The 13,806-nt window shown below is 39.8% G+C and overlaps 1 protein-coding gene across 7 annotated transcripts in view; it reads left to right on the top strand.

The window, feature by feature from the left end:
• The window catches only part of FAT3 (FAT atypical cadherin 3), a 708,211-nt gene that overhangs the window by 507,019 nt on the left and 187,386 nt on the right, over positions 1–13,806 (top strand). The window contains exon 6 of one of the 7 annotated variants that reach the window (XM_032640649.1): positions 10,638–10,907. The exons of the other annotated variants lie outside the window; for them this stretch is intronic. Within the exon in view, the coding sequence (XP_032496540.1) occupies positions 10,638–10,652 (15 nt within the window). The 3' untranslated portion in view covers positions 10,653–10,907. Of the gene's footprint in view, positions 1–10,637; positions 10,908–13,806 lie in introns of those variants that run through there. 7 annotated transcript variants of the gene reach the window in all.

The following is a 13,806-nucleotide window of genomic DNA, read 5'->3' as shown; positions in this document are numbered from 1 at the left end:
CATTTCCAAAGGCCAGACCCAGCCTACAAGGTTGAAATCTGACCAATTTACGTAAGACATGATACACACTTCTTACCACTTCACACAGGTGTTCAGGCATGAAGCCTGATAGCACATTGAGGAGGCAAGCTGGTGGAAAGGACAGCTACTGGAAATGATAAGTAGGCCCAGACATAGGCTCATAGGATCAGGAATGATAGGTGAATCACTGAGAAGAGAGCTGCCTTTGACTGCCATAGCCAAGGTTTGGAACAAGAGTTCAAAACCACAAAGAATTATAAGCAGAGGAAAAGCATTTTTCCTGCTGCTTTTCTGTCCTCTCCTTGATTGTCATACGTTTCATTGGCATCCAGATGTTCCATTACTTTAGCTACCAACTTGAGAAATTACATTATAGTTACTTTCAAAGCTGTCAGAACACTAAACTCAACAGTGACAGTTTATAACCCATTTTCTCTAAAGTGCTTAATTTTTTCTTCTTCTAACCCTGATGGGCTGGCATTGAAATAAAGTTAGGATTCTGAAATTCAGTTCGTTTCTGTGTATGCCAAGTTATTCTTGAGGCTCATCCACATGCATATTGCTTCTTGCATGTACATATTGGGTATACTGTACTTGAACTTTTCCTCTATTTGTGTCTAGATTTGTTAAAAAAGGAAATTTGCTTCAACTTTGAATATTTTCACTCATCAATTTTTAAATTCTTTTGGCGTTCAAATGTATGCATTTTTTTCAGAAAATAGAAGGCTAGTTAAAAAGAGCAATATTATTAATTTTGAGAATGCATATTTCCCCAGTCAAATAAAAAACACAGTGGCACATAATATCATATTTTACAGCTGATTTAAGATTTCCCAGAAAACTCCATTTGTAATTTCCAGTTGCAAGGGGATGAAGTTCTTCATTTTAATGCCTGCAGCATTCTTGTGGTAATTTTGAAATTGGGAGACTTGGCTACATTCATAAATGGTAACTGTGGAAAATCGGCCACTTTCCAATCAAACAAAAGCATAGAAAACCTTGAGGATGCTTTTGAAAAGAGGAGATTATTTCTAACAAGTCTAGTTACACTGTCTATTCCTAAAGCAGATGAATGGGAGACTGTTATAAGACTACTGCTGTTGCTTTTTTCTGTATAGGCTGCTTGTATTATCAGTCTGTACAGTACTTAGCACCCTGTTGAACTCAATAAATATGCAGTGGTAATAATATTATTGCTCAGAATTCATTTAGCACTTCCACATCTTTTGAGTATCACAATGTTCTGCCTACTAGGTGCAGGGAATTTTAATTTAATGCTCATTCTGAGGCTTAACGCTTGGAAGTGTAATGACCCATGTGAGATTATCCTCCACTCCAGCAGGCCATTTTTGGAGCAAAGCCATTGGGTTGTCCAAGAATTCATTTAAACGCAGAGGAACTTTGCTTCCCACACTAAAATTTAGAGGCTCAATATCCTGGCTTTTCCAGTCTCTATCCTCCAAGCCATCTACATCATAATCCCCTAACACAAAAAAAAGGAGAGAAACAGAGAAAATTCTAGTAGATCTGTGACAGTTAAATAACTCTGACCAACCTCAATCAACCTGTATCCATGGAAGAGGTTGAAATAGAAATCAAATGGAGCTGGAACACGTTTTTTTTTAATCAGGACAACCAAGTTTGTGCGTCAGCCTAATTCAGCTTTCGTTAGACTTTGGAATATCTTGATAGTTTCCACATATTTTCTCCTATGAAATTGCATTTTCCTTTTAGCTTACTAGAAACTACCCATAGAGAGCTCTGATACCAGTAATGTCCTTGATACCTGACACAGTATCTGGCATCCAGTAAGCATTCTGGAACTATATAGTTGTATGAATGAATGAATGAATGATCTATGAAGGGAAATCCCCATCTGTTCTAGAACCTCATTTAAAAGGAGGAAACTGTTGGGGTTACCTAAAAAAATCCTTAACTTTTCTCGTATCTCATTTGAGGCTTGTCGGGCAACTAGCCTACTTCTTAACAATCTATTTTATCAATAAGTGTAATAAAATGCTCTGGGCATATTTAAATTGACTTTAAATCTATGTAAATTACCATTCATGAGAATATGCAAATATTTGGTGTGAAATTTGGTTAACAGCCCACGGTTAATACAATAAATAAGTAACTACAGATACACATATTTGTGTACACACACATATACACACGTACACGTGAGGACTTGCAACACATAAAACATGGTAATTACACTCAAGTTTACCCTAAAACAGTTGGAGGTCACCAGAATAACACAAGTGAATCAATAATTAACTGCAGAACTGTACGTAATAAAATTATGCACCCAGGGGCTTCCCTGGTGGCGCAGTGGTTGAGAGTCCACCTGCCGATGCAGGGGACACGGGTTTGTGCCCCGGTCCGGGAAGATCCCACATGCCGCGGAGCGGCTGGGCCCCGTGAGCCATGGCCGCTGAGCCTGCGCGTCCGGAGCCTGTGCTCCGCAACGGGAGAGGCCACAACAGTGAGAGGCCCGCGTACCGGAAAAAAAAAAAAAAAAAATTATTATGCACCCAATTGTGAGAAACAATTTGTATGTCCTACAAGAGTTAAGAGCTGGATTTATCAGGGAGGACTTAATCTGGAAACTGCACTGTTTCTAGCAGAGGTGAGTTTGACTTAGCGTCCACGTATTTTAATTTCCTTCTTTACTGCATGTACTTGGGACTTGACCCTGACGAGCAAGCCGTTCATTCACCAGGGCCACGTTGTCTGATGAACCCATCATCCCATGGAATCGCAATTGTGTAGAGGTAGAATCTAAAGAGAGATTCATTGGGGGAAGGTAGGGAGGTTTTCCTTTAATAACTGTAGTACTGGTCTAGTATTCTAACCAAGAATCGAAACTGATGGAATATTTGCATATCTGGACTAAACCTGTTGTTATAGGCTGGAAAGAGCCTGGGTGTGTAGGTTGAAGTTGACCAGGGGTTGAATCAAGATTCTGCCATATATTTGGTGAAAGACTTAGAACAAATTCATAATCTATAATATTAAAACCTCACTGGGCTGTTGTAAGTGCTGCATAGAAACCATATGCAAAGAGACTAGCATAGAGCAATATATCAACTATCGTTAGTTTCCTTCTTCTTCAAGGCAAAACCCCCATATGTTTCATTGTTCCTAAAGCTTAGCTCAGTCCTAGCAAAGTCAGTAAGTATTTTGCCCAATGGATGCAAAATCAGAAGGGCATTTTGAGAACTAAGGAAGGCAGCAGCATCCATAATCGAATACACACATTTGCCTTCCAATGGGGGAAGTTAATTCAGCACTTCAGCTAGCACACATCCATAGAATTGTGGGTGTGTGCATCACGCTTCCCAAGGTGAGCCATTCTATCCCATCTCACAGGTCTGTCGGGAGGCTCACGATGACTCACCCTCCTACAGATCAGGTGCCTAATTATGTTATTAGAGTGTCAGAGTGATCTCCAATGGCTTTGTCATCCATCTAACAAGAGGCCTCAGTTTGACACTGCTGAGTTCAAAATGACTGAAAAATGTGAATGATGTATGAGATGATATGTGAACATATATGGAAGATTTTTCAAAATGTTTTATGACAGACATTTTTCCCTTTTACTCCTATGCTTTAGCTATGACATTGTGCTTAGCTTAAAATTCACTTTAGTTCATGTCTGTAATAATTTCTTCAGTGCCTAGGATATGCAGGTTTTATACTCAGCTTCACAGGGATATAAGGTGATAATACTTGGCCCCCTGGGACCCCAGCCCCGACCTCTTGCAGAGTGGAGAAGCCCTTCATCAGGACAAAATTATCCGTCGTGATATTCATCAAAAGATTTTTACTCACATTACCACGAAATGGGTACACTGGGTGTTGCCCAACTGCACTCAGCTAGATGGTCGTGGTGGATTGTAAAAATGGCCACACATTTTCGCAGCTCCTCCTATCAAGAGGTGAAGACCTGGCTTGGTGACTTGCTGTGACCAATAGCATTCACCAAAGTGACATTGTTCAGTTTCTGAGCCTAGCCCCAAGAGACCTTGCTGCTTTTCTTATAGTGCATGTAATCCTGAGACTTTGCCCTGTTTTGTGATGTGATCACTTCTCAGAGGCAATATGGCCCCTCCATCCAAACTTTGGTTCGAATGTCAAGACTCATGTTGCCACACATTCACCAGGAGGGTATGAAAGGGTCTATTATTGGAGTAATGTGCTTTCTGGGGTGAGCAGGGTGAACGCCTAAGCTGGTCCAAAAATTGCTTGGAAAGCAGGGAAGGGAGATGGGCTTGGGGTTATATATATGGCGGTTGGGGTGAGGCTGGGGTGAGGGTTCCTGCCCTTGAGCTGGGGCTGACATGGCTTGAATTTCTTGCCAACACCAAAGGTGCACCTGAGCTTTCTTATCAGCTTTCCCAGATGTGGAGTGTAAGGGGAAGAGAACGTGAGGCCTGAAAGCCATCAGCAAACTGAAAAATGGAGTCAGACTCTTTGTTACTCTTTATTGCAAGGGTCTTCATAGCACTTAGCGCCTGAAATTATCTTTTAAACAAAATTATGTGTATATTATTTTATTTCTCTACCTTCTCTGCCCTCTATGGATTGTAAACTCAGTAATGGCTGGGACCAAGTCTGTATGTTCTCCCCTGAATCTCAGCCTCTAGATTAGTGCTGGTACATAGTAGGTGCTCAGTAAATATGTGTATATGAATGAACTTCTACTAGTGAACATTAGTTTCTCTGTATCCAGTCCTGATGCTTAGAGTCCCATCAGAGAGCAGTTGCACTGCAGGTAATTCTAATGATCTTAAGTTTGAGTGACCTGCTCTGCATCTCCTGTAAGTTGATGCCCCCAAAGGAATGGCTGAGAAATGTTAGCCTTTGGTGCTCTATGCTTTGAACTATATCCTTGTATCAAGTCAGATTGCCAGAACACCGTCTACCTGGATTGGTTTACTCTGGCTTCTCATGGAAATATTTTTACAGCATTATTTTCTTGATTTCTACTGAAGTTCTTATGCTACAGAGCCATATCCAGCTATCTCTGAATATTTTTTAAAAGTGCCACTCAGAATACTGTTATCTATGTTATTCACTGTTTCCCAGGAAGGACCCTTGCAGCAGGATCTCAGAGTTTAGAGGTGGGGCTAAGGGGCATTTCCTCCTCTCTGAGATGAAGAGTTCAGCCCTCTTTTATAGAATGAACTGTTGTGCTAAACAGTAGTAGCTTCCCTTATCCTAGGTTTTTTCATATTATTATCCCCCAACACTTTTCTTTTTACCTTTCTTTTAAATATGTATATATAATTTATTTTTTTAATTTTTCATTAAAGCATTTTTAATTGAAGTATAGTTGAGTTACAATATTGTGTTTCAGGTATACAGCAAAGTGATTCATATATATATATATATATATATATACATATATTCTTTTTCAGATTCTTTTCCATTATAGTTTATCACAAAATATTAAATATAGTTCCCTGTGCTGTACAGTAAGCCCTTATGGTTTATTTTATATATAGTAGTATGTATCTGTTAATCCCAAACTCCTAATTTATCCCTCCCCCTCCTTTCCCCTCTGGTAACCGGAAGTTTGTTTTCTATGTCCGTGAGTCTGTTTCTGTTTTGTAAATGAGTTCATTTGTATCATTTTTTTAGATTCTGCATGTAAGTGATATCATATGATACTTGTCTTTCTCTCTCTGACTTACTTCACTCAGTATGATAACCTCTAGGCCCATCCACGTTGCTGCAAATGGCACTATTTCACTCTTTTGTATGGCTAAATAGTATTCCATTTTAGTTATATAAATATATAAATATAAATATATATATATATATTCCACATCTTCTTTATCCATTCATCTGTCAAAGGACACTAAGGTTGCTTCCATATCTTGGCTATGGTAAATAGTGCTGCAATGAACATTGGGGTGCATGTATCTTTTTGAATTAGAGCTTCTGTCTTTTCTGGATATATGCCCAGGAGTGGGATTGCTGGATCATATGTTACATATATACCTAATTTTAATGATTAAATGTATACACACGTTTTTCCTATTAAGTGTTCTCAAACGTTATTTGGAAGTAGGTTTGGTATTAGTAATTAATAAATGGATGCTTCCTCCTGAGACACACAGAAAAGTCCAAGGAAGACTTTACTTTCCGTTGTCCTTCCTCTGTTTAAGGGAAACCTGACCCTGGGGGAAAAGCTGAGAGTCATGCCTTCAGGTTACTCCATGGGGGACAGATTGTTTTTCACCTTGTGTCTCCCATAGCACGTTTGAAGTGGTTGATAAATGTTTGTTGCATGACTCTCCCTTGAGATGTTTTCCATGCCATCGGGGCTTAATTAATGTTCTTATTTATGACCAGAACGTGTAGAATACAGGGATCTAGAATTTGAAATCCATCCACTTTACAGAGAGATCCCAGGGGATATCTCTTAAGTAGAATAAGAGGTTGATTGTCATCTCTATCCTCCCACTGCTTATCATAGCATCTAACTTTTAGGCACTAAAACCTGTTGTGGAATAATTACTAATTGATCTTCAGGAGCACTTTAATATCTTTGAAACTCTGGGGTTGATTATCTTCTTTTACCTAGAGCTTGATGTACTGCAAATGAATCAAGAAGTCATTGCCAGTATAGCTGTTTTAATCTATAATTTAAAATGCTTTAAAAATGTAATCTTGTTAACCTTTCTTTAGGAAATAGATAGGTACACCTAAGGTGAGCTATGGTGTTAGTTTCTATAAAATGAATCTATATTCCTGCCATTTTGTTTTTTAACCATACAAATAGAGATATGTTTTCATTAAAAACGTGTCTTGAAATACTGAACTGTGAAATATTTGGTGAAGGAACACCCTTAATTGGACAGTATTGCACACTGGATGATGGAGTGGCCGACATGCTTTCTAACACTTCTGGAAGTGTGCAACATATCTCAACTCTATTCCACATTCCCATTTCTACATTCCACACTCCAGCTTCTGGAACTTAACTCCTCTTCATCGTGTTAATAGCAATCTGAAGTGTCTTAATAGCCATCTAGATTTGCTTAATATTTCTGCATTAAAAATAAATTACTAAACTACCATGGGACTTCAAATTCAAAATCTGCTAAATAAGCTCCTTTAATGCAAATAACATTTGAACTCAGCGGTTGTTTTGCTCTTCGGATTTCTGTGTGATGGTCCAGGATTCTAAATGCCATAGCATGGTTTTTAGTTACAAGGCACACTGCATGCGTTTCAGTATAGGATAATTGGGCTGATGCAGGAAATACGTTATCACAAATTAAATGGGATGTTAAAGGTCCTTATTAGCTATCGGTATTAGAAAATATGAAGCAAAAAGCTGTGTGCCGGGCTTCCCTGGTGGCGCAGTGGTTGAGAGTCCGCCTGCTGATGCAGGGGACACGGGTTCGTGCCCCGGTCTGGGAAGATCCCACATGCCTCGGAGCGGCTGGGCCCGTGAGCCATGGCCGCTGAGCCTGCGCGTCTGGAGCCTGTGCTCCGCAACGGGAGAGGCCACAACAGTGAGAGGCCCGCGTACAGAAAAAAAAAAAAAAAAAAGCTGTGTGCCTTTTGAGGTGATGAAATGTTCTAAAATTAGATTTTGGTGATGGCTGCATGACTGTGTAAATATACTAAAACCCATTTAATTGCATACCTTAAACAGGGGAACTTTATGGCATGTAGAGTATATCTTGGTAAAGCTGATTTTTTTAAAGCTATGTCCAGATGCAGGAATGAAATAATGGCTTAATTTACATATACTTATAAAGGCATCAGTGATCCTAAAAAACTTCAGTTGAAACGGAGTAACTGCAACATTAAAGGTGAAAACATCAACTTCCTAGGAAATTTCCTAAAAGTTGTGTCTTATCTGTGGCCATGGCTGCATCTTAAGAGATACAAATGCTGCATCCTTGATGCTCATGCCAATTGGCAGGTGTTTATTGAGTCCCACTGTGGTGGGCCTGCTCCCGTAGAGTCAAAAGTATAAAAGATGAAACATCTGCATCAGTTACCTATTGCCATGTAACGAAACTTAGTGACTTAAAACAACCATCATTCTATTTAGCTCACAATGCTGTTGGTTGCTAGGTTGTTCTTATCTGGGCTGGTTTGGCTGATCTCCGCTGGACTTTTTCAAGAGATTGTATTCAGTTGACATGAAGGCCAGTTGATCTGGGACAGACTCACTCACCTGTCTGGCAGTTGGCAGGCTGGCATCCAAGGTGCTCACTTTTCCTCCATGTGGCCGCTCATCCTCTAGCTTCAGACTTAGGATTGGAACTTGCACAGGGGGTCACTCCCACTACATTTTATTGGTCAAAGCAAGTCACCAAATGCTTTACTCAGTTTGAGCTGCTATAAAAAATTGCCATAGACTGTTTATATCGTCCATGATCAGGGTGCCAGCATGGCATGCACAGGGGCTGGTGAGAGCCATCTTCCAGGTTGCAGACTGACAACTTCATGTTGTACCCTCACATGAAGAAAATAGAGCAAGCTAGCTTTCTGAGCTCTTCTTACAAGGGCACTAATCCACTCGTGAGGACTCCACTCTCATGACCTAATGACCTCCCAAAGGCCTCACCTCCTAATGCCGTCACAGTGGGGTGGGGGATGGGGGACAAACATTCAGTCCAGAACACCAAGCAGCCCAGATTCAAAATGTAGGGAAATAGAATTCACCTCTCGCCATGAGGAGCTACAAAATTTTGTGGCCATTTTTACAATCCACCATGACAAACAATCTAGCTGAATCTAACTGGTGCTGTTCAGTTTACCCCTTACATTTTCAATAAAGTAAGTTTCATGATGAAGATGATTTGGCCCTGGGTGTTGTTAAATGTACAGTCATAATATTTACACGTGTATTTGATTTTATATTAATCACCCCATTGAAAGTGGCAGGGATAACAGCAGCTATGGCTAAAACTGTTCAAATTTTGCTTTTGAGTTTTGTCACAGATTTACCTAGCATACATATTTCTTTGTGTTCCTAAAGTGAACAGCATTAAATAGAAGCCCAAAGCTAGAGGAGCAGGGAGAACCCAGGATGGGATTGAAATGATGCTGTAATTAGTACACATTGTCTAATTGAGAATCAACTTCATTTGAATTTTTGTTCTGATTCTGGTTACTTACCAGCTAGAACTTCTCTCGCAGCAATGGGAAAAGTTCAGGAGTAGACCAAAGCATTCACACGAAAACAACAAGAAACACATCAAGACAAGAGTGGGAAATAACACTCTATATCCTATTGACTAATGTTAGAAAAGAAATAGATAATATCCACAATCTTGTTTAAGCCACTCATCAAAAGGAAAATCAATAGCAACTAGTCAGAATTTGCCAAATATGATCTCACAACCTTGTTAAATCTGTGACATCATCATCTTACTGCCAGTTGTCCCTAAGAGAGGGGCACTCACCTTATAGGTGAAAAGCAGACGGCCGGGGTCGAGTCAGAAAAGCCACTCAGCTCCATAGCATTTGACATTAGTTAAGAGAACCAAAGACCTTTGTGCATAGTCATTAAAAATTTTACAATCCAACTTTGAAAATCCTCTTCAGGTTCAAGCTTGGGTCTCAAGGAGAAAAATCCATCGCCCAGCTACCTAATCAAAGTGGAGTGTTCAGTTTGATTTCCTATCCCTAGGCATTCATTTTCTATAAACACAGCTCCCCAAGTGATGGTATCATATTAAATGCCTGCTTCCAAGATACCTGATAGAAGAAGAAGAGAAAAAAAAAGATCTTCTTCCTTTAGACCTTTTAAAAGCTCATTCTATAGATAGAGAGATCTAGCGTCTTAAATGGTATTCTAAATTTTTCTTTCTATAATCTGTTGCCTCAGATACCGTTGAGATTTTTCTAATAAAAGTACTAGGCAAATTTCTTAATAGCATGTTAATTTAGGATTATAAAGAGCTTTTATTCTTATCTTCAAAGCAAGATCCTTTTTCTTTGCTATAATCCTCAGGTTTACAGTTATATAGAGGCTCTTTTTCAACATTTCTGTCTATCGAGTCAAGAGCGGAATAGTGGCAAAAACCTTGTCTGGGTGCCACACCGGAGAGATTTTACATCTCTCCATTATCTCTCTGCAAGTAGACCGTTTATTTTTTCAATTTTAAAGATTGTTTAATTTTTAAAACTTATAATCAATTACAAAAAAAAACCTCTCTTGTCTAGGGCTTTAAGCCACTTCATCAAATGTATTAAAATACCAACTATAAAGTTTACAGAACTTCACATTGGGTTGAATTGCTTTAACAGCTTTGACAGTTTCTACAAAGTTCAAGTTTTTCTTTTCTATATCCAGCACTTTAAAAAGATCTAATTTCTCAAAAACTAAGGGTCACAGATAGTTTAATTTTCTTGTCAATATGTTTAATCTTTAGAAAAAATATATTTATTGCCAACAACTACAATTTCACGATGGCACTAGTTTCCTATATATTCATCATAAACATGAATTTGCTGAGGAAAGACCCAGAACAACCATATCAATAAGATATGGTGAGTATGGTTACTCATTGTTAGAATACAGATCTTAAGGGACTTCCCTGGTGGCACAGTGGTTAAGAATTCGCCTTCCAATGCAGGGGACACGGGTTTGATCCCCGGTCCAGGAAGACCCCACATGCCGTGGAGCAACTAAGCCCGTGTGCCACAACTACTGAGCCCACGTGCCACAACTACTGAAGCCCACGTGCCTATAGCCTGTGCTCCACAACAAGAGAGAAGCCACCGCAACGAAGAGTAGCCACCGCTCACTGCAACTAGAGAAAGCCCGCGCGCAGCAACGAAGACCCAACACAGCCAAAAATTAATTAATTAATTAATTAAAACAAAAAAATACAAATCTTAAGTTGAAAGACCCTTTGTGTCATTGGTCAAAGAATGATTAAATGATAAAATTTGAAATATTTTTAATGGCAAAGGATGGACGATAGATGCCCAAAACCACCCTTTCACACTTGATATGATAAAATTTAACGAGTTGCCAAAAACACCAAATTAAGGCTGATAAGTCATTCTGGTTGAAAGTATGAAAAAGGTCAAACTCTAGCATAACAGAAAATGACATGCAAAAACAACTAAAGAAATCTGGAATGTCTAAAGCCTTTCCATCTCAAATGATAAGCTTGTTTGTTATTATGTAGCTACTGGGATATCTGAGAAATGGGATATGTCACCATGGTAGCAGTGGGCAGGCAGATTTAATGTGAAAAATGAGAACTGTCCAAAGCAGTAGAAAGGAAATAGGATGGGACTACTCAAAAGATTGAGAAACTATTAAATTTATCTTAATATTAAATATATTCAGTAGAAATCTAAATCACGCTGATTCTTAACTCTCTCAATAAAATGAACATTCAGTAAAATGCTGCTCTTAAAATAAAATGAAAAAACAGTCATCTAATGTTTCCTTAAAATCGTCAAAAGCTATTACAGCCACTCAATGTAATATGAATTTTCATTAACTTTGTAAACAGTTACAAGAAATAAGATGTTTTGGTAAATTTAGCACATTGATTTTTGGCAAATTGGCTTTGGCAAACTTGTCATTCTGTATATTGTTTATTTCAGCCTATTGATTTTTAGCAATTTGGCTTTCTTCTGATATCTGGTGCCCTCTGGGAACAAAGTAGATATTCTTTTTTTTTTTTTTTTTTTTTTTTTTTTTTTTTTTTTTTACGGTTCACGGTCCTCTCACTGCTGTGGCCTCTCCCGTTGTGGAGCACAGGCTCCGGACGCGCAGGCCCAGCGGCCATGGCTCATGGGCCCAGCCGCTCCACGGCCTGTGGGATCTTCCCGGACTGGGGCACGAACCCATGTCCCCTGCGTCGGCAGGCGGACTCTCAACCACTGTGCCACCAGGGAAGCCCCAAAGACTTATTCTTTTAAAATCAAGTGCCACAAGTTATGGGCTAGGAAAGTAGGTGTACAGAGGTGACTAAGACAGATGTTGCCCCTGAACTCATGGGAGTTACAGTCTGTAACAGGGAAGACAAACATTAAGTAAAAGTTACACAAATAGTTATTTAGCTTGAGTTGTAATAAGAGCTTTAAAAAAAAATAAAAGCATGGTGTGAAATGAGAGAGTCTGAGAGGAGGACCTGTTAGCCAGAGCTTTTTATTTTTAAATGAATAAAAATAGAAAATGCAGTGTCTGCCTGCCGAAACAGACTATGGGAGTAGAGTTGAGCATCACAACATCTGTTGTCATGGGTGATGCAGTGGGGCTGCCGGAGCAGGTGCAGACAGAGGGCCAAGTGGGCATTGACAGAGAAGCAAGGGCTGGCTTTCTTTAAAGTCTCTCATGTTCCTCTTGTGTAGAGGCCCTTTCTGTTTCCTCACATGCCCTAAAGATGATCTTTGTCCTTAAGGTGACATCCTAAACTTCCTACATGTTTCTGTATTTTGTCTCACTCACCTGTAAGCTCCTGGCTTCCCTCTGCCTGCTGCATGCTGTTCTATAACTGCTTCCCATTGCCTTCACTGGGGCTGATCTCACCGCTTCCCTTTCCTTTTCTTCAATTTTATTCTTATAATTCTCTGTCACCTTCTGCCCTTCTCAGAGTTCTCAGCCTTCGAGAGAACATATTGGCTGGTAACAGCATTCCTGGGCCTCTACACAGCAGGGTTGAACACCTAAAATTCATTAGATGTGGCCTTTGGGTCTCTGACACTTGCTAGGGAGTATTTTTACGCTGTTGTAGTGTTTTAGAACTTATATTCCTGGGAAGTCTTTATTTAGAACTTTAAGGATTGTCAGAGACTAGATTTGAGATCACTAGGTTTGTAACTAATGCTAGAAGACAGGTTATCCTTATTATTAAGAGAAGTCTTGAATATTTAGAGTTTCTTAACAAAGATAAATGAAAGACCATAGATGAAACTGTAAGTACAATGTGACTAAGACATACCTATCCATATATAATATGTAAATAGCTATGTCAAAAAAGAAAACTCATTAAAAGTCATTAAGAGAGGAAAAATGTTTTTGGTGCATACGGAAATGCATATAAAGAAACTAACTGATGGTTTGCTTTTCAGTTCTCAAACCCAGAAGTTCTTCCAAAGCACGACATAGATCACTCGTTCTCAACAAGGCACAAGTTTGCCCCCAGGAGACATTTAGTAATGTTTGGAGACTTTTTTTTTTTTTTTTTTTTTTTTTTTTTGGTGGTGGTCAGAAGGGAAGGCGACATCTAGTGGGTTGAGGCCAGCGATGCTGCTAAACACCCCAAGTGCACAGAGTAGCCCTCACAGCAAAGAACTATACGGCCCCAAATAGCAATACTGCACATGTCAAGAAATACTGGGGGGCTTCCCTGTTGGAGCAGTGGTTGAGAATCCGCCTGCCGATGCAGGGGACACGGGTACGTGCCCCGGTCCGAGAAGATCCCACATGCCGTGGAGCGGCTGAGCCCGTGAGCCATGGCCGCTGAGCCTGCGCGTCCGGAGCCTGTGCTCCGCAACGGGAGAGGCCACAACTGTGAGAGGCCCGCGTACCGCCAAAAAAAAAAAAAAAAAAAAAAAGAAAGAAATACTGGGATAGAACAACAGCACCCATCTTTCAGCTCCATCTCACAGGAGTTCCCAGCTCTTTTCCCACTGAAAGGCACAGAGACGCAGGCTTTACAAAACGTGCGTGTAAAACAGAGGGTCCAGCATCATTTAAGAGATCCAGATTCACTCTTACTTCTTCTCTGTAACTTCTGCATAGCAAATGGCTCCCATATCATCTCAAATCTAAGGTAATGA

Source organism: Phocoena sinus, chromosome 8 (genome assembly GCF_008692025.1).
Source record: "Phocoena sinus isolate mPhoSin1 chromosome 8, mPhoSin1.pri, whole genome shotgun sequence".
Classification (NCBI taxonomy): Eukaryota; Metazoa; Chordata; class Mammalia; order Artiodactyla; family Phocoenidae; genus Phocoena; species Phocoena sinus.
Note: the sequence above shows the minus strand (reverse complement) of the source record. Positions and strands in the feature narration are given on the sequence as shown.